Source organism: Oryzias latipes, chromosome 7, assembly GCF_053564925.1.
Source record: "Oryzias latipes strain Hd-rR chromosome 7, Olatipes_Hd-rR_3.1".
In the NCBI taxonomy this organism is placed as follows: Eukaryota; Metazoa; Chordata; class Actinopteri; order Beloniformes; family Adrianichthyidae; genus Oryzias; species Oryzias latipes.
This window is the reverse complement of record NC_136243.1, coordinates 31,332,132-31,355,685: the sequence shown is the minus strand read 5'-3', so window position 1 is coordinate 31,355,685 and position 23,554 is coordinate 31,332,132. Positions and strand designations below refer to the sequence as shown.

Here is a 23,554-nt window from a genome sequence, read left to right as displayed (position 1 = left end):
ACAAAATATCGAGGTATAGTTTTCTGTAGCTTCCCCAGAACAGGAAGTCATTTTTCCTTTATAGTTTATGAGATAAAAATCTGGAAAACTATCCAACATTAGCTCCCAATAAAAAAAAAACAAAAAAAAAACAGCCCATCATCCTCGCCAAGAAGACACTCAGCTTATTTTGGGATGCCGCTTTTTCTGACGGCTTTTTTCAGCCCGGTTTGGCTCCACAGCCGCTTTTGAAGTCTGCTCTGCAGCTTCACGTCTGAAAGTTTGTGGGAAAACGCAGCCAGCAAGTGGAAACAAAGGAACGGAAGTGTCTGCTGCTGCTTGAAGAGGCAGAAATGGTCCACGCAGCAGAGCTCTGATAACTGATGTTCTTTCCTTGAACAAACACGGAGGGAAGGTTGGAGTGAAGTCAGAAAGCTCCTCGCAGCCGTGGGTGATGCTCTTATCTGTGTCTAATGGGAGCTGACAGATATGGGGATGATGATGCTGCACGGCTGTTATGGAGGAAGAGGGTTGGGGTTATGAACGTGAGGAGGAGGAGGAGAAGGGGCAATGGAGTCACTGAGCTTCAAAACCTGATTGTCAAATGTCAAACACTGTCAAACGTCCACGAGGTCGGTTCTGACGCCTTCACAGCCGCTTATCGATGGCGGGACGTCACAGCGGCCTCCTGGTGGAGCGACGGCGACTGAAGGAAGTTTCCACGAAGCTCCTGTTCTTCTCAGCATCCGGACGTGGACTTCAGTGAAGTTTCTTATGGCTGCTGTCGCGCAGGGCAGCTGGAGGCTGTGTCAGAGTTCAGCTGCAGAGCGAGGGGGGGGGGGTTCAGTGTGTTCATTCATTTATGTTCCTTTTGCATATGTCTGTGTGTGTGGGGGGTGGGGGGGGTGCATGTGTTAGGTCCTATCTGGAACAGAAGGGTGGAAGGGGGTTGAATTGTGAAGTTAATAGGCTAATGAGAGCACCGTGCTCAGGAAGAAGAAAGGAGGCTGTCTGGCATGCCCAGATAAAAACTTCCAGCGGCATTAGCTGAGACCCAGCAGTCCTCCTTAACAGCGGCACCTTCTTTGTCCGCGCGCTCTGAAAGCCACTTTAATAAGGAGTGAATTCATTAGAGGAGTGTGTTACTCCTTCACTTTTTTTTTTGTCCGTGAAAGAAGGGGCAAAGTGGAGATGGGAGAAGTGCGAAGCTGCTGATAAAAGGACGAGTCAGATGGATTCATCTGGACTCCATTCAAAGTGGAGGCGGGTCCGATCCGTTCGGATGCATTTCACCTTAAAACCTGCAGATCAGTTTTTAGCAAATCGATGACGTGATTAAGAACTTTTAAATCTCTGGTGGTTCTTACTTTTTCAGACAAACAGCAGACCTCTAAATCCTTGAAAACCATTTACTAGATGTACTTTTTAGATGTACTTTTACAGAGGCAAACTTTAAAGAACTGACAAAATCTGGGTTTTAAACTTATTTCAACTTTTTGAGATTGTTCTATTTTCCTTTTTTATGATCGCCTTCTTCCCTCCGGGCTTCAAAATGTTTTTTTTTTTTTTTAAATGAACCATTTTTTCTGAGTTTCTTTTTTCTGTTTGCTAATTTAAAACAGACTTTTGTGCATCAGTTTGATGCAGTTTAACGAGTTAATAATTAGATTGGGTCCAAATGAATATCAGAATGTTTTTTTAAAGACCCACTCTGATGAAAATTGTGCCTTTAATATGTTCTTGTGGAATTTTGCTAGCGATGGAGGACATTCATAAATGATATTCATCTCAAAGTAACCTTTTTGAGTATTTCTTTATTCAAATAGTTGTGAATCAGGAGCAGACAGATAAATTAAGTTTGAAAAAGATCGTATTAGTGATGTCGAAAATAAGCTGGGTGGGCCACAAGCTCCCTGCTCCGCAACAGGGAGGGGAAGGGGGGCGGGCTTGCGTTGTGCCTGCCCAGAACTAAGAGGCAAATTTCTTTTGAAACTATGTCCAAGCTAAAAACCCAGTTTTTTGTTTTGCCTAACCGAATAATCATAATTGAAAGACCACTTGGAACGTTTTCATAAAAGGTCAAAGATGATCTTTAACTTTAAACACATTTTTTTGGTTTTTAAGTCGGATTTCTTACTCAAGTATTTATTTAAACAGAAATATTGTGTAATTAAATTGTTAATGAACACATGAGGCCAATATTATGAATCACTGACCTTTTTTATCTGCCTCTAAGGATGTAGTGTTAGCATCAGTTGTCGCATTGTTCAGCCTCATCTTTTTACTCGGTGTCGCCTTCATTGGTCCTTTAGTTTCTTTAGCTTTGTTTAGGTTTTTTTTATTTAGAGTTTGCAAATATTGCAGCCTTTTTAGAATGTAATGTTTTAACATCCTGTCCTCAGTTGTCATTGACCTTTATTTAACCAATTTAGAATTTGTATTTTAGTTAACATTTTAAAATATTTCAGCTTCCTGCGGCTGCTATAGTCTAGAATAATTTTTATCAGCTGCTTAGTTTTTCTTGTTTTGTTATATTAAGATTCATTGAACTGCTTTACATTAGCGTCAGCAAAATTGGTGTTTAAACCATTTCATCTGCTGTTTAAGCAGACTTTTGGGACCTTAGCATGACTCAGCAAAAAGCTTTTTACACCACCTGCAGTTTCAACTTCATTTAGCCTTTGTTGACTTAATATTTAAAGCAATGGCATTTTTACTTTTACTACTTCTAGTTAAGTTTTTGAGCTAGGTTTGGCATGATTAGACATTTCACAAATTAAACACAAATTGAAAATCTAAACATTTAACAATTATGTTTCTTTGTTACTTTTTTTTGTGTATTTTTTAGTTTATGTTTGCTTTTTTTTTAATATTTCAGGATTCCTCAACACTTTTTAGCTCCTTTATAGCAGTTTGAAGTTTTTTTAAATTCTTTTTTTAAGCATTTTTGACGCAGACTTTAACTCTACTAGAAGCTAAAATCACTTCCATTATCATTTACTAGTCTTTTTAATTGTTTCATTTCAAAAAAGAATTTTTTTATACCCTATACTTTTTTGTTTTTGTAAAAAAGGATTAAACTGAAACAGTTTTAAAGTTTTTTTGTGCCTAATTCCCTGAGACTGAAATCTTCTCTGGTTTCTGGAGACTCAGTGGTTCAACAAAGTTGTAGGAAACAATAAAAAAAATTTTCCTTCAAACTTGATGGTAATTCTTGTTTAGGTGAAGATGAATGTAAAGGGACATTTCAGTGTGAAGATATCAGCATCGACATCTTTGGACCTTGTTCAGTTTGAAACTGTGGGTCATCAAATGAAACATGGAAACTTCAGCAAAAACAAAAAATTCCGTGACTTTTGCTGAAAAAAAGATGATTTTATTCTGGACAATTTAAAAAAAGTAAATGTTTAATAAAAGCTGCAAAAATACCAAACACTACTGCACATTCTGGTCTTCCAACAAGGTGAAATTCTTATTATTTCATTTAAACTGTGGTCACAAACAGCTGAGTCGAGAACAATTTTTCCAGCATTGTGCAAAAAATTTTTATTAAAGCCTAAACAACTAAGTAGAATGTGTTATTCTTTATGCTCACCACCACACTGGAGAAGGTTGGACACCTCAGTGTTTGGTTGGCTTTCCACTTCTGTTTTCGTGTCAGCAGCTTTGCCTAAAAGCTCTTTGAGGCTTCAAAGCGGCGCGTTCGGCTGTCAAGATAAGATTGGTTCCTGGAAGATCTGTGCGTTCTCAATGCAGAACATTAAACTCGCCATTTCTCCGTCGCCTCGATGCCAGAATTTCTTGGAAACGGGAGGAGGGGAAACATTTTGCAGTGAAACAGCAGAATGAATGACGAAGCAGGACGCAGGTTGTGTTTGTATATTTTACAAGTCAGTTGTGTAAATAAAAGCAGACACTGTCAATCATACAGCAGATTTTTGTGAAGTACTGAGGCGGGTTCACATCCACTGTTGTTTTTATGAAACAAAGATTTAAATCAAATCTTTACGTTTTTTACTTTCTGGCACAGTTTAGCATGTTTTATTCCTATATTGATTAATTTGTTCTGTTTTTCAAGCTATTTTAAGCAATAAAAATAAAGGAGAAAACAATAAAATTAATATATCAAATCTGTTTAATTATTAGTTCATAAATTGATAAGAAAATACATTTAAAAAACTATCATCTTGACATTATAATTATTTCTAATCATGAATAGATGTACTTGCATGTATTTGCATACAGTACAATTTGATTAAGTGCTTAAAAAGGAGCTAATTTTCTCATTTTTATTGTTTTTCTCTCCAAACTGGATTTTAGTAAATGCATTCAGAATGTAACTGCACTATTTTGTAATAAACACATTGTAGTAAACATTTTTCTAATTTTTATTTACTTGTTAGATCTTTTCAGTTTAAGGATTTTTATTTGCAAGTCAGGCATCTTTGTGATGTTAATGCGAATAATTGGATCAAACGTTTGGTGGCTCCTGTTTATAGATCAGGTAGACAGAAGTTTATTCCTGAAGGTTCAGAAAGTATGTGTTTCCTGTTTTGTGATCATTCACCGTATATGAGAACTGGACTGAGTGACCCCTCCCCCTTGGCATTCCAAACAGGAAGTACCTGCTGGTCCCAAAAAGCCAAAATCCCATAGACGTCTATAGAGAAATAAATTGTTATTACTCAATGATTATATTTTTCAGAGTAAAACTATTCTTGCTCTGATATTTTTTTAACACGTTTTTCATAATCCTATGCTTTTTTTTTAATTAGTGATATTTTTTCTGTAGGTCAAGTTATAGCCTGGCCAATCAGATGCCTCGATAAAAGCATGTGGTGCCCGCTGACCCCCAGGTCCAACAATCAAATCAGATTTTGTGTAGCCTGCTTTCAACTCCTTATTGGTGCGAATGGTTGGCATCAAAATGTTTACTCGACTAATCATTGCTTACTGACGACGTCTGGTCCCATCTAGCATCCGTATCCTGAAAAAATGGCGACTGAATTGACTTTATTTGGTCGAAGCCAGAATGAAACCTTTTTCTGGGTGGCGTCACGCTCACTCAGTCCAGTTCTCAGATACAGTTGATGGTTGTGATCTAGAAAACACTTTTGTGATTCTAAGTTTGTTTGTGTGACCCACGCTGTTCCTGTTTACCGTAGAAATCAAACATCTTTTTTGGACCTTTGAGGTGAACCTTCACGGGGGTATTCCAGAAAGCATGTTTAAACTAGCCTGACTTTAACCCTGAACTCTGGCTGAAATCCTCCTGAACTTGCTTACTCTGGATATGTCGGTTCCAAAAGACCGGATATGAGTTAGCGTAATTACGCTCCACTTGGTAACCCTGGGTTAACGCACGTGCACGGCAAGTACATAGAGGCATTCTCAATGGATCGCCGATTTCCGGGGTCACCATGGAAACGCGTGGAGAAAAAAAGAGAGCGCTATACTTTAGTGAGACGGAGTCTGAGATTTTAATGAAGGCGTGTGAACATAATACGCCCATCAAAAAAGTAATACGACTGCATCATCAAAAGAAATAGTTTCTGCTTGGAGAAAAATAACGGACAAAGTAAACACACGAGTTTCTATCTCATTTTCATTGTGACGCATATATATAACTCATCCAACTTAAATGAATTAATTCAAATGGTAACAAGTAATTGAGTTAAATTTTTTCAACCTAATATCTTACCCAACTCAATATTTTTTTACAACTCTAATTTACATATTTGTCTAACAAAATGTCATAGTACTCCAATTCAATTAAATGTTTTTTCCATCTTAATTTAATATAATTCTTGAACTCTCATATGTCTTAGTTTGAGGCCGCAGATATACTCATTTTTATAACGATAAAATGGAAGAAAACAATATGAATTCATAACATGTAACGTTTTGTCGTTTACCAATTCTCTGACTTTAACATTACACTAATAACCAGCCGGAGTGCTAAATGAACTCATCATCTTCTTCCTCACTCTACCTCTTGGTGCTGAAATAATCAAACAACAGGACAAAGTAACTCGGCAAAACACAGTAAAACAGCTAAACAACTAAACACTTTTGGTCAAAAACCCACACTTAAACCCCAATCCGTCCAGATAGGCAAAGGGAATGGTATCCCACAATTCCTTGCGGTGCTGATCTAACAGCATCACCAAAGTTACACCTACTTCATTGAATTAATTTGAATGAAAGTAAAATAACTGTCTGATAACTACGTGTTATTTTTAACTTAACTCAAAAAAATGATTTATCTTAACTGAAGCAAATAATTAAGTTAGATCAAAGTAAAAAAGTTTATCTTTCCAACATCCATATGTGGTCTTATCACCCTCTCACGGTGGAAAAAAAATTATCTGAGCTTCTTCATCCACTAAATCATCTTCAAATGGACACGCCATGCTGCTTCCCCTCTCTGAAAACAAACTAACCTTCAACTAAACCTGCTCCAGACCAGGGTATGTTCAGAGCATGAGTTGCTATGGAAACATACCTCCATTTTTGGAACAGAAAGTCTCAAACTTACCATGGGAGCTGTTACCATGGGAGATGTTGTTAAAAGACAACATCTTGAGGAGATAATCATTAGGGAGGCCACAATTGTTACCATATGGTTGCACCACGAAACCAAATCGTGAGGAAAGTGAATCTTTACATCCCTACTGTATTGTTTAATCACGCTAAATGATTTTTCTGAGCTCTTCATTTTTGTTATTGTTTTGTAATAGACAAATCATATATCCAACGTATTCTGGGAAAAGCGAATCATTGCATCCCTAATGATCATGGAGAGATGGAGTCAAATTTCATGTCAGCTGACCATCCTGAGGTTGGGATCGGACTTTGGATCTCTGAGTTTGCAGAGAAGAGTTTAAAGTTTGGGTGCAGCTGCTGCAGCTCTCCATCAAGGTCAGTGGGTGCAGCAGAGTTTCCCTTTTGTCTACTTCTATTCTCTGTCGCTCAGCAGTGACAGTTTGGGCTCAACTCTGCGGGCTTAAGACACAATCCATCATTAACATGCCCATATGGTGTTTTCTGAGCCGGGCCTCACCCCCAACCAGCCGCACGCTGCCGCTCTACGAGGGCCTCTTGGCATCAGACTGCAAACCCAAAGTGTTAGTTTTTCTAGCACAGGATTGACTTTGCGGAGCGTGGCATCGTTGGCCAATCGCTGAGTTTTTCCTAAATCTGACTGATCAGCTTTGATGCTGTGAAGTTGGGAGAAAACTTGGATGAGGAGCGGAGCTCAGAGCGGATGTTTCTGCAGCAGCAGGATGTGTTTGGGTTCCTCCTGGATGCAGATTTTTTATTCTTCAGTGATCTTTAGGTCGTTGTTGTGTGAGGGCAGCGGAGAAACCTTTCGTTTTTTGATCCCTTTAACCTCCGCTCGAGCGCCTCTGCCGGTAACTGCCATCTGAGGGAACATCTCCATGCCGACATAGACTATTTTTCCTCCCTGCTTCTTATTTTATCTCTGCAGCAGCTTTTAGGATGATAATAGTTGAGTTTGAAGACTCTTAAAGATTTAAAATCTGCCTCCTCTGTTGCTTTTTTTCTGTTTTTCACCCTGTTTCCACACAAAAAAAATGTCAGAACATCACAAACACAAGAAAGAAGACAAGGTTTCCACCGAAATGTTCATATTTGACTTTAGTAGCTGCAATTTATGTCATCGGATTTATTTCACACTCTTCAAATTAAAGGATTAGTTTGTTACTAGAACTCCTGGTTCTTTCAACAAACTGCAAGAATAAAATGTTTGAGTTAAGATTTTTTTAGAAATAAACTTTTCTTGTTGGACCTAAGTTAGTTTGGCTGCAAATCTAACATATTTACACCACAAATCTGAACTTTTCCTGATTTCGATTTTTTTTAATATAATTTTTAAAAGCAATATTTCATATTTCTTATATGATTAAATTCATTTCAATTCAATTTTATTTGTATAGGCCAAATTCACAACCACAGTCGTCTCAATGGCGATTGATGAATATAAGGCAGTAATCACACTGTGTTGATATTTGTTAGAAAAGTGTAAGAAAATGGTCACAGCGCGAGTGGAAACCAGAAGAATTTTCGTCTTATTTAAATGAAGGACAGCCAAAGCAGGTTGGGTTGAAACATTGCTAAAGAAATGATGTGGACACTGCAATTTCTCCTTTTATGGGATCAATACATTTTTATTCTATTTTATCAGAAATCGGAAGGAAAAATAAAAGTTTGGACGGTAAATTTGTCAGATTTCTGACTCGCATGCAAACATGATCTGCGTGTGACACTTATCTTTTTTATTACCAGTTTATTTTAAAAAATTGTTGTTTTAATTAACTTTTTAACTAAACTTTAACAAATTGATTTTTGAATGGAATTATGTTGAGATACATTTTTTGTTATATTTTAATATTTAATGACAAATGTCCCACTATTACTAAATTTAGAGTTTTTTTATTAGAGCAAGTTGTTTCTGTCTGTTTAGGTTATTTCTTTTAGAAATATTTAGATTTTTTGAGAATCTTTCTGAACATAAGAACTCTGCTGTAAGGAGAAGTATGAAAAGAGTCCTTTTGGCGTTTAGAGTTTTTCGCAATAAAAGCTGATTAAAAATGGCACCTGTATGTTTGGACTCACGAAGGAACCTTCAGGAACCAGAGGCCCTTGCAGACACAAGAAGATGGAGTCAGGAAGAAGGATTCGGGTCTGCTCTGAAGAGCGTTCGTGGAGCAGAGGACCCCTCCTGAGTTTAGATGAGCACCGTTGTGACACCAAACAGAAAGAGAAAAGAAAAGAAAGAGAAAAGAAAGAGAAAAACAACTTTTTAAAGTTGTTTGAGTCCAGAACAAAGTTTTAGAAAATCAAACTCTTAGGAAAAAGCATTGAAGGCCTCCTTACACCCCCTCCCCATTGCATTGTGGAGGTGTGTGTGTGTGCGGGGGGGGGGGGGGGGGTAATGGGAGCAAGCAATGGGAGAGCTCATTATCTGGCAGACCATCTGCTGCTGGGAGGGGGAACTGTCTGTCCGTCCCAGACACAGACCCTCTGAAAGGGCTGGAGTTGCAGTGAAAATGTTCCCCTGACTTCCTGAAGAGATCTCACATCTGGTTCATGGGCCCGTGCATGGGGGTGGGGGGTTAATCATGAGTGGAAAGTTTGTTCATTCATAATGCTGAGGGGTTTTATTAAAATATTATGGGGGGGGGTCCTAAAGTTTTTGCTTTTTTGGAAAGAAATGGGTGAAGTTGGGGGTTCGTGGTTTTGAGCTGGGAGTGGGAGAAGTTTCCGGGGCAGCAGATGCTCTTTGTTGACGTTCGGCTCTTTTGTTGCTGAAAGCGAACGCTCGCGGCTCCTGATTGGCTGTTGCCTGCTGGTGGCAGGGGTGCAGCCCCGCCTCCTACTGGCTGCCGCCGCCCGTCAGTCAGCCGCTTTTCCCCGCCCCCCCCTCCGGGAAACCTGCTGCTCTCCGCGGAGCAGAAGTTGAGCCAAAGTTTGGAGAAGTTTGTTGAGGGGTGAAGTTGCCCGGCGGCACTCAGGCGGAGGCTGCGGGACTGAAGACACGCAGACGGCGGCGGAGGAGCGCAAACATGAAGCTGTGCCGCAATTTTTTAGGTTCGTATCTTCCCTTTTTTCCCTAAGGTTTCAGTCCGTGTTTCGGAATCTCCTCAGTCAGATATTGAGGAGCAGCTGTTTAGTGGCGCCTTTTGCTTTACTTTACTTTTATTATATTATTTATCTTTAAAAAAGTAAAATAAAGAAACTCGCCTTTTGTTTGAGAAACTTTCTGTGAACAAACTGAAAGGCGCGCAGGATTAAACAGAGCTTCTGTCTAAACACCATCTGTAACTTTAAAACTTCTATAGAGCTCAAATACTTCTGACTAAAGGGGCGTAAAGGATGAAACCAACTTGGACTCCCTTTGTAAGAGGGAAAAAAGTCCAGACAAAGGACAGTTGGTCCCCCAGGGGCCGTGTGGCCCCGGTACCGCAGGGACAATGCCAAGCTTCGGGCTTATTAAAAAACTTTTTTGTGTTAGTCTGTCGGCTTGTTCCATCTGTCGAGGGACTATAGGGGCCTCCCCCGATCCCAACCTCAGCGCTCAGTCAGCTGCTGCCCCCATGTAATATTTATACAGGCTTTCCACTCGGCCTCCTCGCTGCACAGTGCATGCGCAGTGGCGTGCATGCGCGCAGAGCTGCAGGCCTGAGCCATCTGCATCCACTGCATGCGAGACCTTACACCAGCTTTTCATTTTATGATTTAATGGCTAGGAAACAATCTGTTTATGGGTTAAAAAACACACATTTTAACTTTGAATGTTAATAAAATAAGTTTTTAAATATAAATTTAGACTCACTACTTTTGCTCATTAAAACAAGGAAATGTCAGTTTGTTAAGAATATCATTTACTTTTATTCTTTCTTCTTTTTATTATTTTATTAAAATTGCGTCAGACAAAGGTCTCTAAAGTTCCCACGTTCCCTGCGTGTTGGAGCTGTCCAGAGTTCTGAACTCTGCCCCACCGTGGAGCTGTCCTCAGTCCTGATCTCCAGCTCACACCTGACCCGTCTAGGGCCCCTCCCGCCCCCTCCTTCTTTTGTTGACTGTGTAGTGTTGTTGCCCCCCCTCCCCCTCTCCCCGCTGCCTCAGCCTGAAATCATAGGGATGGCGGCGCGCGCAGGCCGGTGATTGATTTCAGCTCCAATGCATAACAATGGGATTGCACAAAAAGAGCCTGCTGCAAAGAGATAAGGATTTAATAGAATTTCTGAAAGCTGAAGGTTGGGCCTTTTTGAATATTCTTTTGCGTCTGCGGCGTGGAGACAGCAGATAAAGGATGGCATTTGTGGAGACTATTCTCAAATGGCTTGTAATGAATGCTTGTCATTTCCACTAATGGTTCTCAAAACAGCAAAGCAGAATGTGAGCATCGTTTGGGAGCGACTCCAAGTTTGAGCTGTGAGGACTGGCTGTTAGAAACTATCTGAGAAATCTGCTTCTGACAGAGATCACTCTGAAGACGTTCACCCCCTCCCCTCCTCCTCCTTCTCCTCTTCCTCACAGAGCATCAAAACACATCCTGCCTCTTTGCGCGCGTGCTGCAGGCGCGTGCGCACATTCTGCATACAACTGTTACATCAATTTTCAGCCCAAGAAGGAAAAAAAAGTACCCCTGAATGAATTATTGGACGGTACCACTTTCCAGGATGAGTCGGGGGGGGGGGGGGGGTGTCAAGAACTTGCGCTGAAATGTATGACATGTGAGCTGCGTGTGATGCTGCGCGTGCGTGTCGGCGGCTTGTGGTGGATTCGTCTGCACAAAAAAGAGAAGAAGGATGCGCGCAGGAGGACTTGGAGGGGAGTTTTGAGGGCTCAGGCGATGCGCGTGCTGGACAGAGAGAGTGGGGAGAAAGTCGGAGGAAGGAGGGGGCTGTTTGTGTGTGTAAAGAAGTGGGGGGGGGGTGGACCTGAAGCCCTGCCCATCTATCTGATGCTGGAGATTTTACTACAGCCTCCGTGATGTCATGGCAAAGGGCGGAGGGAGGAGCTGGAAGGGGTTCGGGAGGCGGAGAGGGGATGGAGGGAGGTGGGGGGTGGTACAATGGCTCATGAGGGAAAGGTAAGTCAATATTACGTTTTTTTTTTCACCCCCCACCCACCCCCCCTCGCTGACAAAGGCAAATGAAGCCATGTTTTTGCTTACAAACAAGTCCATCTGAGCGCCTGGATGCGGAGCCTTGCGCCGGCGCGCAGCGAAGGAGAGGCCGCCGCGACCTTCCGCTTCTCATCCGTCACATCTGGACGTTTGGACCGGGATAGATGCTCATTTTTCTGAGATTTTACTCGGGATATCTTTTTAAAAACTCACTGGCAGCGACCTGCAACTCGGGAGCGGAGCAAGGACACGGCGTCAGACCCTCGCAGGAAGAACTGTAGGATAAAGGTAATCTGATGGAACAGTTTTCATCATCCCAGATTATTATTTTTTTCTTCTTTTTGGATAACTTTGATGGTTCTGTTTATTTTTCGAAACGGCGAAGCTCTTTTTTTTAACACGTGTTTTTTAATAAATCTCTTTCTTTCTTGTTTTTTTAAAACTTATATCCAATTTCCCAACACTTTGATTTAAAAGTACATTAATCCGATCGAATATTTTGAATGTTGATCGGGGCGCGCGCGCTCGGAGGAGTCCCTTTAACGTCCCCGCGTTTCCACGCATGCCCCTCAGAAGTGGGAATAAACCAACTATGGCGCTTTTTGGGAGCGTGGCGCTGCGTGTTTATCCACTTCTCCGCCGCGGTCGGACAGTTCAGTTCTGCCGTGTGTGGTGGGGGGAAGTTGAGGCAGGCAGGACCCCGCCACCCCCACAACAGTCGCTGATAAAATATGCACATTCATATTTTGTGTTTCCGAAGCGTCCTCCAGCTTCACCGTCTCGTGGATAAACCGCGCGTCACGCCAGCTGTTTAGTAAAGGGTCCAGCATAAAGATGCTGCGTGGGGATGCTTCCGTGGGCGTAGAGCCGAACTCACCGTGTGCGAGTGTGGATGGATGGATGGATGGATGGATGGATGGGGGGGGGGGGGGGGGGGGGGGCATTTGATCCTCTGCAGCAGAGAACAGAGATGCTCTCTTTAAATGTCAGCCGCCTTTCATAGAGCGCAGATGAAAAAATAGAAACTCCTCAGAAGTCTGGCGCGCGTGCTTCAGAGCTCGCGCTGGAAGATTCACCTGTCATCTTTTGTATTTTTTTTTTAACTTTTTTATTTTTTTTTATTCATCCTTCACTCCCCTTCACCCTCTCCTCCTCCTCCTCCTCTTCGTCCCTCACCCCACCTCCCCACGGCTTAGATGGCCACGTAATGTGCAGCTTGTCAAAGCACCTGCGTCCTAAGATGGAGGAAAGAGATGAAAGATGATGCGCAGAGGGTTATGTCAGCCGCAGATCTGAGAAACTTCCGCTGCATGGGCGCATTTGGGGGGGTTTCAGGGTCTTCACTCTTTTCTGTTTGGAAAACCACCAGATATATGGAAGAGGGGGGGGGGGTGCTGTGGTAAACTGGTTGTGTTTGTGGATGGGGCTTTTTTTTAGTGCATGTGAGGAAAATGTAAATGAATAGTTTTTTTTGTGTGTCTGTGTAATGTTTACTTTTCCAGTCAAATGTAGCCTAGTTTCAGAGGATTATACGGAATTAGGTTATTGAAGCCTTCTGCTGCCGCTGGAGGCCATAAAGCAGAACGCAGAGCCAAATTTAGGAAGTTGCTCTTCTTCTTCTGTTTCTGATTGTGATACGGAGAAAGCCCCTCTGTTTGTGAGGGGTGGGGGGTGGGGGTGGGGGGGGGGGCAAACGAGGAGGGTAGGTGTCAGGAGGAAGAAGTGCAATAAACACGTTGAAGGAGCAGCTGGGGCCTAATTGCACTCTTGTCATTCAAACCGGAAAAACTCGGCAGCATAGGTCAGGGGCTATGTTGGGAGGGGGGGGCACTCAGTTTTTAAGGAGGAATGATACAAATGCTGCTTGGTCTTTAAAAAAATAGTGCAGTGCACGGAAACGTGGAGATGTTCGGACGGAGCATCCTTTCTGAAGGAGTCTGTTTTAGTCCTCGGATGATGAGGTCAGGGCGGCCCTAAGGGCGGCTTCCTCTAAAAAGCTGGTTACCATGGCGCTGCCCCCCCCCCCCCCCCTCCCATCCTCTAGCTGATAAGAGCATCTCCCTCTTTGTCCCAGACCCTCTTCTAGTTTGGTTTATTTCACGCCATAACTCCTCACCTTTCTAATAATCCCCCTGGCTGTATATAACTTTTGATTTTTTTTTTGTGGTAATCACACTAAGTTGTGGGTAAATCCCTCCTAACGGTTTCAGGAGTGTACAGCTGGCCCTGTTTGTGTGCTAATACAGTTACAGACAGAACCCGGGTCTTTAATCTGACCGTGGATTTAGGCCTCTTTATTGTCCCAGCAGAGTAAGCTGCAGATCTGTAATATTATTACTTGATCCTAAAGTAGTTTTTTTTTACCTGCTTCTGTCCATGTTCAAGATAAATGTATTGATTTCATCATTTCAAGCAAACAGGGAAGTGCAAGCTTTGTTAAAAACAAATGTATTCATCTCCCTGCCCCCTCCTCCCCTTCCCCCTCCTCCTGACGAAGCAGGCCTCCCCGGTGAATGGATAATTGTCTTCCATCCGTCCGGTTTTCTCTGCTAAAGTAAGCAGCTGCCTGTCTCTCCGGGTCGCTCGCAGGCGACGTACGGATAAACCGTCCGACGGTTCGAGCGCAACGCTGCTGAGGGGAGGGGCTTCCAGCTTCTTCGCCTCCAAAACTAACAACTCAGGATGGATGCCCACTTCCTCCTGAGGAAGAAAAAGCGGCCTGAGCAGATTGCTGACTGAGATTCAGAGGAACAGTATTGCTGCTGTCATCACTTTTTGACTTGGGGAGGGGTGGAAGTTGATAAACAAGCGTTTTGTGAAGTGCTGGCTGAGCTGAAGAGAGGTCTGCATGTGACAGGGAAAGCAGTGCGGGAGAGCTAAATATAAAGCTTTCTGCCCCCTCTTTTTACTTTTTCTGCTCTTCGGGTTCACTCAGAGGACAGTGGAGTGTGAAGGAAACAAAACATCAAGGTGATCTGGAGCTGATGAGGCAGAGGCTTCAGTCGTCACGCCGCTTTTTAAATATGAAATGTGGCAGAATTCAGATGTAATCCGACGCTGACGTCCGCGGTGAACCCTGAACCGATTCAATTAGCATCTTCAATAAGACTGACCCGCTCCTCGCTCCGCTCCAGTCTAATCTGCTCTCAGATGTTCTTGAGGAGGCCGAAGAAAGCGGCTGGTGCCGTTAGAAGAGTCTCTGAAAACTCAAGGACACTTTCCTCTTTCACAGCCGGCTGCCGCAAAGAGCTGAATAAAGGTTAAAGCTGAAGGGTAGGGCTGAAACGTGCGCACACACAAACGCTCCTATATACATATATATTTATCTGAAAGGAGATTGGATTTCAAAGCGGCGGCTCAGCAGAGTCGAGCAGAAACTGAGCGGCGGCGGCGGGGAAAGTTCTGAACTTGAAACTGGTTTTGTTCTGAGCAGCATCTGAAAAATGGGATGAGGAGCTCTTACCTTGATGAAAAAAGAAGAGAAGGGGGGAGGGGGAAGAAGAGAGGAGGTTTGATTTATGTATGATTCATTATTTACTGACCCCCCCACCACCACCCACCCATATCTGCAGCCTGAAAGCTCTAATAAAAATGCTCAAATTTGATTGATTCTGATAGCAGACTGACAGAGACCCCAGCTGGGGCACTTAGCCTCATATATGCTTTCCTTTAGTTAATAAAGAAGTGTCTGGAGTACGCTTCAGCGCACAACCTTCCCCCCCTGCGCTCGCCCTTCCTTATCCCAACTGCTGCCCCCCCCCTCCGTCACTCTCTCCCTGTGTCGTCCTCAGAAAATGAGTTTCGGGGTGAGCTGGTGAACCAGCGGTGGACACGAGGCGAGAGGACCAGCAGCCGCTGTCAGGCCTCCCAGAGACTGCAGAGCCGCCGACCAATCATGGTGAGTGACAGTCTCTCCCCCCTCCACCCCCCCAGCATCAGCCGCCGCACCCTAAACGCCCCTTCTAGCTGGATTCTGCTTCCTGGGCATTTCCTGGATCCCTAACTCAGCAGGGGGAAGCGGGTGTGGGGGGGTTGGTGTTGACATCCAAAGAGAAAAAAATCAGGCTGCGCATCAAAGGTGGCGGCGGCCGGCCCATCCCTCGCCTCCGCCTCAGCGTTTTCCTGCCGCTGAGCTCATTTCACTCCACTCTCCTCTCCTCAAACACAAAAAAGCAGCAACTCAAAAGGATGTCCTTGAGCTGATCGTACTTTTTGTCCGCCGGATTCTGCGTTATCAGCACAGAGGAACCCCCCACCCCCCCACCCCCCTTCTGCTCTTCCTTTCAGTTAACCCCCTCCGCCATCCTAGAAGAAGGTTTTTTTTTTCCACTCTCAAAACACCTGATCCCTCCTTCCTGTGTGCTGTCGCTGTGATTGACATCCAACAAAGAGATGGAGGGACTGAGGGAAGATGGAAAGAGGTGGTGGTAGTGTGTGTGTGTGTGGGGGGGTGTCCCCCCCTCCCCCCTTCGGACTCAGTTAAAGTAGTTTTGCTTCCCTCTGATGCCTGGGGTTCATCCTCAGAGATGACTTTTATTGATTGGGTTTGATTTCTGAGAGGCATCGCTTTCAAACAGAGCGGCGGATTAGAAAAGACCTGAAACTGCATGAGGGTGAATGAATCAGACTGGAAACGGCTAAACCTCTGACACACCAACCGTCATACGATTGCAGAGTTTCGTCAGTGAGTTTAGGGCTGTGGGGGGGGGGGGGGTTCATGACGCCACCCCCCTCCCCCAGCTTCCTGCTCCGCCTTTAAAAGTGGATTGGGTCCGACATGGCGGCGCTCTAATTGACAGCTGCTCTCCACAGGTAATTCTTTGAGTCTCCACTTCCCGTCACTTCAGCCTCCTCCCCCTCTGCTCATCTGCTCTTGTAAACCTGGAAATGAATAAAAGAGTCATTTATGTGCACCGAGGGACGGAGGGTGACCTTCTCTCTGAAGTCATCGCCCCCAGCCAGCCATTTACATTGAGCTGTCAGAATGCAGAGCGGCGCTGAGGCCTCCTGCACCGACGGCTGCACACAAAGGACATAATTGATAAGGAACAACACAGACTGTGGAGATGAGTTGTGTCTTCTCCTCCTCCTTTTTTCTGCTGCTGCCCCACTCATTTCACACTCATTAAACCCCCCCCCCCCTTCACACACACACACATAGGCAGGCGCACGCCGCTGCACACCTACAGCAGTTCACCCACCTTGCATCCACAACCCACTCTGCTCACCACCCTAATTAAAAAAAGCTGCAGAGGACAAGTTGGACATACGTAGAAGAAAAAAAGGCTTCTTTTGAAAGAGATGCCTGCCCGTCCGTGTGTGGATTCATTTGTGGTGACTTTGTGTTCATACAAATTTAATGAGCTGGAATTGAGAGAAAAGGACAGGAAAGAGAGGAGACCTCAGACATGCTTTTTAAATGTACGTAACTATGGTTACGCAAACATGAAAGCAACAGGAGCCCTTTTCAGTCCGGGGTTTGATTCAGCCACTGACTCTTAATGTAGGGAGGATGCGAAAGAAGGGAGAGGCGGCGGGGTTGACAGTCTGCACTCTGTTAATTAAGCAGGAATCTTCATTCTGTCACACGTGTTAGCAAACATCTTCTGCTTTTGTTGGCGGTCACGTTCACGGCCCTACAGAAAATTCCGTTCATCCCTTGGACCCCGGGTTAGGATTTCATTCATTGTCTTGAAGTCTTTCAAAAATGTCTCAGAATGAGCGATGCTGAGCAGGCCGTCTATATGTGAGTCTTTCATTCAGTGTTACTTATTTATTACTGGTAGTTTGTTAATTCTAACTATGATCGAAGGATGTTGAACATGCTAACATAGTATTTTATGAAACTGAAATTCTTATATTACTGTAAAATATAGATTGAATATTAGGTGGTGCAGTACCACTTCTGCCACCGTGGGGCGCTTGGCTGGTTGATGGCTTTAAAGACCCAATCCGATCGTCTTTTGAGCTGTTTTAAAGTGTTTCCAGTGGTCTTTTTAATTATTACCGTATTTTTTGGACTGCAAGTCGCCCTGGAGTTCAAGTCGCAGTGGCCAAAAAATGCATATTAACGAAGAAAAATCCTACATGAGTTGCACTGTAATATAAGTCGCAATTTTTGACAAAATAGAGGAACAAGAATGGACATTTCATCTAAAAAAGGTAACAAAATAGTAGATCAAATATGGATGCTTCACTTCCAGAACTCATTAAGCTTCATTAAACAGAAGTAATCTAGTACGAAGAACACGCTAACAAGTCAACCAAACTATGGTATTACTTCAAATCACTAAATCTGTTGAATACTTCATCCTCTATTTTGCTTTACAACCGGGAAGCCTGGTGTAAGACAGCACCGCTTCTTCCTCTGCGTTGCTGTCAGTAGCGGATCACTAAACACAAGCCTACACTGCCCTCTAGGGGTTGTTGCTTTAAAAAAAATCACACATGTAATTGCATCCCCGACCAAAATATGACAAAGATGCGACTGATACTCAAAACAACGTAAGCCGCTTTTATCCAGAATTTAAAAACAGTTGTTTTCTAGTTTCTGCAGGGCGGCAGTAGTTCATTAGAAATTTGCCTGTGAGTTGTGGGCGGGACTGTGGTGCAGATTAACCCCGCCCCTCCCTTCCCATCACACCCTCAACCTGCAACACAAATGGAGAACAATACTGGAGCTATCCAGCCGTATAGTTTCGAAAAACAAAGACGTACAGTGATCTAGTCGTCTACAAGTGGATGCATCAGAATGGAGCAGATCACAGAGTTTGTGGCTCGTCCAGCGTTTTTTCTACATCACAAAAATGATCTTTTTCCAACAGCATTTTTTCGTATGCTCCTGATTCGCAACAATTTGAATAACGCAATTTGGAGCTCAATTTTTTTTTATATATGTCATTCGTCATCAGAAAAATGCCACAAGACCTTGTCAAAAACATTATTTTCGTCGTAGTGGGTCTTTAAAATTAGTAGTTTGTTTTTAATCAAGATAGAAGTATTTTTACATTTGTTTTATTATAATGTGTTTTGAAACTGATTCATTTTATTTCACCGTTTGTTCCTAAATTGTAGAAGAAATGTTTGGTGATGTAGTATCCCCTATAGCCACTGTGGGGCGCTTGGCTGAAGTAAAGGCTTTAAAAATGATCAGATTAAACTTTTAAAAACATACAATTTTGTTTGTTATTGGTGCACTCTGGCCCCGCCCCCTCAACCAAATGTATTTATTTAATTTTTTTAAACTTTAAAAAATCAACTTTTGGTTTTAGTTTAAAATAAACAGTCAGTTATAACAAAAAAAATCTTCACTTTTTATTTAATTCTATAAACTTGATCCTCTTTTGGGAAAGTTTAATATGTATTAGTTATGGTAAATATTTATGAACTGGTTCACTTGATGGATCAGTATATATGGAGACACATACTTCTGGGTTTTTCCAGGACTAGATGCAGAAATATGTTGATTTATTTAAGTGCAGGCTCGTCGTTCTAAAATAGTGAACACTTTGGTCAAATATCCACCATCTCCCATCATCCAACTCCACAGCGAGCACAAAGCTGCTGCTTGTTACAGAAGTTTCACTCAAGCTGCGCCTGCTCGGAGGCGGCGCACACGCCGGCGCAGGAAGGGAGGGGCTCGCGGCTGCACCTGTACCTCCGGCCAGACACTAAACGCTAATGAACGCTGCCGCGCGTGCTCGTCAGGAGAGAGACGGGGGGGAAAGAAAAGCCCTTAACAAGAACAACAACAGCGTGTTTCAGCCTCCTCTCATCCCTCCTTCTCTTCACAAGTAGTCTATTAGCAGGAAAGGGGCGCTGCCAAATTCAGAGAGGAGGAGGAGGAGGAGAAAAAGAGATGAAGAACAAGAAGAAAAAAAACAGCGACCGTCTGTTGAATTTCACTGTGGCGCTGCCAACTTGACTATAGAGAGGCAACAAAGCAGCTAAGTGGCTGGGCATGGCGAGGGGAGTATGGGCGAGTGTGGGGATAAAAGGGGGTTGGAAGGGGAGCGTGCAGAAGGGAGGAAGAACGGGACAGAGAGAGTGGAGATCAGGGATAAATAAATAAATAAATAAAAGAAGAAAAAAACTGTCATCAAAGCTAACGTCTGCATTGTGTTTAAAACATCTGATAGCTTTAAAGTGTAGAGGCGAAGGGGGGCGTGGCCGAGGTGTGCGTGCACGTGCGTGTGTTTGTGTGTGCGCGGAGCAGCAGGTTTAACACCTGCTCCATTGTGGCTTAAAAGCCGAGCCAGGGGAGCGACGCTCGCACACAACCGGCCTCCTTAAAAAGGGTTATTACCGCGCCTTTCTGCTTTATTATTATTATATTCAGTAATGATTGTTAGTCCCTCTGCTCACAGAGGCCGCGGCCTCTTTGCAAGGCGCCGCCTGCTGCCTCTGCAAAGACCACAATCATGAGCACCACTCACATGCTGCAAATTACACTGACAGGGATGTGTGTGTGTGTGTGTGTGGGGGGGGGGGGGGGGGGGGGGGGGGGGGGGGCTTTCAAAGGACTTTCCAGTAGAGTTGCTTTGGGGTCCATGTTTCTGATGAACACGTTTATCCGTTTTGGGTTTTCTGTGGTGAGGAACACAATGGGGTTGGGGGGTCTGGAAATAAAGTTGGCTGATGGGAAAACCGTGAATGAGGATTATTAATAAATGGAGGCAGTTTGATGAACTCCGATCGTAGCGAGAACATGGAGAAACCATCGGCAGACGTTTTCCGTCTTCCCGCCTCTGCCTCACCTCTCTTCTGTTTTTTTCCTCTTCCCTCCATCACAGATGAGCGTGGAGAGTGACGACAAGCGGACTCGCACCCGGTCCAAAGGAATCCGAGGTGGGTCCTGGCAGCAGATTCTTTTGATTTAGTTCTTTTCGGGAAAGTTCAACCCAAACACAAACTTTTCTAAACAGGCCATTGCTAATTCACTCATTCATGATGGTTTTTTTAAACCAAACACAGTGAGACAGTTTTAATCCGGCAGCATTTTCATCAAAATAAACTGAAAATTTCTTAGTACAGCGATGACAGTTTTTTCTAAGTATTTTTTGTAAGTATTTTCTTATTACTTAGTACAATTCTTTGGAATTGTAACTAAGTGTTGTACTAAGTGATTTTGAATAAAATGTCAATCAAATATTTTATGTTAGACCATATCAAACAATTCAACAACATTTTCTCTGATTAGTGCAGGCTAAGCTAAGCTGACATAACAACTGATATAGCAATAGCTAAAGCTAGCATGTAGTGTGCGGACTTTACATCACAGCATAAATAAAGCAACCACCAGATGTTTCCATATTTGAGAAAAACCAGCAACACATTTAGTCTGATAAACGTTGTTTAGCCAGGTTGGCAGAGAAACTCGTTTAACCCTTGTGCTATCCTATGACCCCACCCTTACGTTGACGTGTTATTCCTACCATGACAAAGGTGGAGAAAGGTGGAAAGATTTCATGTGATCCATGGACATCAGTGAAGATCACAAATCATTAAAGACCCACTGTCTAGTGGGTCTAGATGACCCAACTCCCAACGTTAAAGTGCCTAGGATAGCACAAGGGTTACAAATGTTTTTTTAAAGTCCCACTCCGATCATCTTTTGATCTATTTTCAAGGCGTTCACAGTGGTCTTTTAGTTTTGATGATGCCGTTTTTAGCCAATATAAAAAAACCTTGTGTCATTTTCTAGCACATAGTTTCTGCTGAGCAACAGGAGATCATTAGAAATTCATCTCTAAGTTGTGGGCGGGACCGTTTGGACGGAGCCCATCCTTTCCCAAACAGAGCAGGGAGCCTGTGGCCCCGCCCAGCGTATTTGTTACATCACAAATACGATTTTTTCCAAATAGCGTTTTTGTGTCTGATTCACAATTATTTTAATAAAGAAATACTCAGAAATGTTATTTTGAGCTTAAACATCATTATATAAATGTCCTCCATCATCAGAAAAAGGCCACAACACCAAAAACACAATTTTCATCGGAGTGGGCCTTTAAAGACTTTTGGACAGAAATAAAAACTCAGAAAAAGGAGACCAGCCTTTAGAAAAGTAACCCTTTAGTATTTTATGACACTTTATTTAATGACGAGGTTTTTACTTTCTAGTTTTGCTTAAAACATTTGAAGCTTTGAGGCTTCAATTTAACCAAAAACAGAGCAGAGCCTCTGCCCCCTAGTGGTCAATTGAGGCCATAACAACCTCTAAGAAGAACCCAACTAGACCATCGCTAATTAAATCCGTAACAGCAATAAATTTAGAAAAACAGCATGATTTAGGTCATTCAAATCATTATTTTGAATTCATAAGTATATTTTCAAAAGGAAACAGCTACATAAACATTAGAAACTTGCAGCAGAAGAACAGAAAGAGTTCAAATGTTAAATAAAGCTACTATACAGACACACCTACACGCTTTAAAACATTCTAGATTCAAGCCAAAACAGATGCTGCCAAAATAATCATTACTAATTCAATAAAAAATAATATTGTATCTCAAGAGGCAATGACATAAAACTATAATTAAAAATGATTTAGATTTCCTTCCAGCTCCTTTCTTCTCAATCCTGAAGCCACACTATGCCAGTGATGTAGAAAGTGTGTGTTTTTGACGTAAAGCACAAGGATCTGCAGCTGTATGGTTTGTGGTGTGTCCTTGAGTGATTGTTATTTACATTATTTATGCTGGTCTTTGTGTGTTTTGTGTGTGTGTGTGTGTGTGTGTGTGTTGTTTGATGTTCAGAAGCAAGAAAGCAGAGCAACAGTTCACGTAGCGTTCAGAGCGCACGATGGCGTCCAGTCATTCCAACTGCATGATGAAAGACTGTGAAACTGCGTTGCCGCTCAAGCACGCACGCACGCACACAAACACACACACACACGCGCGTGTTTATTCTTCGTGGAGTATCCGGATATCCAGCCTTTCTGACGTGTGATTAATGCATGTGATATGTGAGCCCAAACTGAAATCTCCAGGATGGTATTGTTTTCTCATTTTGCTCCAAATGAGAAAAGGATATTTCTCCAAACTCATTCTGCTGCTCGGCTCCCAATCGATGCCCGGAGCGAGCGAAAGAGCCGTGCGTGCGTGTTGTTTGTGAGCAGAGCGTGATTTATGTTTCCAAGGCAATTACTATAAGTTGTCCCTGAAAGAAGTGCTGTTTTTCTACCGATGAAGGCAGTTTTCTCTTTAATTTCATTTTCCCAATTATGATGGCTAAAGTGTAACAATTAATCTTGTTTTACTGCTGAAGTCTGCGCATAATTGTCACTATTTTTCTGGGCAGCGGATTGGCTGATTTAGGCCTTTTCTTCCCACTCTTACTCCCTTTTTTGTTTGTTGCGCGTCTGTTTCTTTGCATGTGTGTATAAATAAACTCAGGAGAGGGGCGGGGGGTCGTTTTTTTTCTTCCTCCTGATCCTGCAGTCAGCAGTGTGTTTGGAAATCCTCTTGGGATTCATATGCATTTGTGATTTATTGATCTGGGTTTCTTTTAGCGGCGTTCTGAGCATTCATTTACCTTTGTTCTCCTTCCCTCCACCCTCCCACCCCCTCCTCTTCCTCCTCTTTCCAGTTCCCATTGAGCTCGTAGGACAAGAGCTAAGGTAAGGAAGCACCTTCATCTCTCAGCTTTTCTCTGTGTAAAGTTCTTTCATGAAAACCGCCCTGCAGCCCCCCCTGCCCCGCTCTCTGCTGGTGCTTCTTTAGATGATGCTGGGGTTTATTATTTCTCATCATCAGCACTTCTCAATTCATGAGCAGCGCCTCCAACCGGCTGCTATTGATTCCTCGTGGCCTTTTGCTGCTTTTTTATGCGCCGAACGCAAGCAAGCGGCGCGATGCAGCGGGCGTATCCGATCAGAGAATGCAACACAATGAGGGAGGATGATAAAAGGAGATTATT

General features: G+C 43.1%; 1 protein-coding gene across 17 annotated transcripts in view; it reads left to right on the top strand.

Moving 5' to 3' along the window:
• The first annotated feature begins 9,452 nt into the window (after positions 1-9,452).
• The window catches only part of myt1b (myelin transcription factor 1b), a 42,035-nt gene continuing 27,933 nt past the window's right edge, over positions 9,453-23,554 (top strand). For 7 of the 17 annotated variants that reach the window (XM_078949943.1, XM_078949938.1, XM_011476799.4 and 4 more), the window contains exons 1-4: positions 9,454-9,594; positions 15,430-15,536; positions 20,431-20,485; positions 23,225-23,255. In XM_078949943.1, coding sequence (XP_078806069.1) covers positions 9,570-9,594; positions 15,430-15,536; positions 20,431-20,485; positions 23,225-23,255 — 218 coding nt within the window. In that variant the 5' untranslated portion in view covers positions 9,454-9,569. Of the gene's footprint in view, positions 9,595-11,377; positions 11,603-11,643; positions 11,927-15,429; positions 15,537-20,430; positions 20,486-23,224; positions 23,256-23,554 lie in introns of those variants that run through there. The other 10 variants (XM_078949947.1, XM_078949946.1, XM_078949941.1 and 7 more) reach the window with 5 other exon arrangements.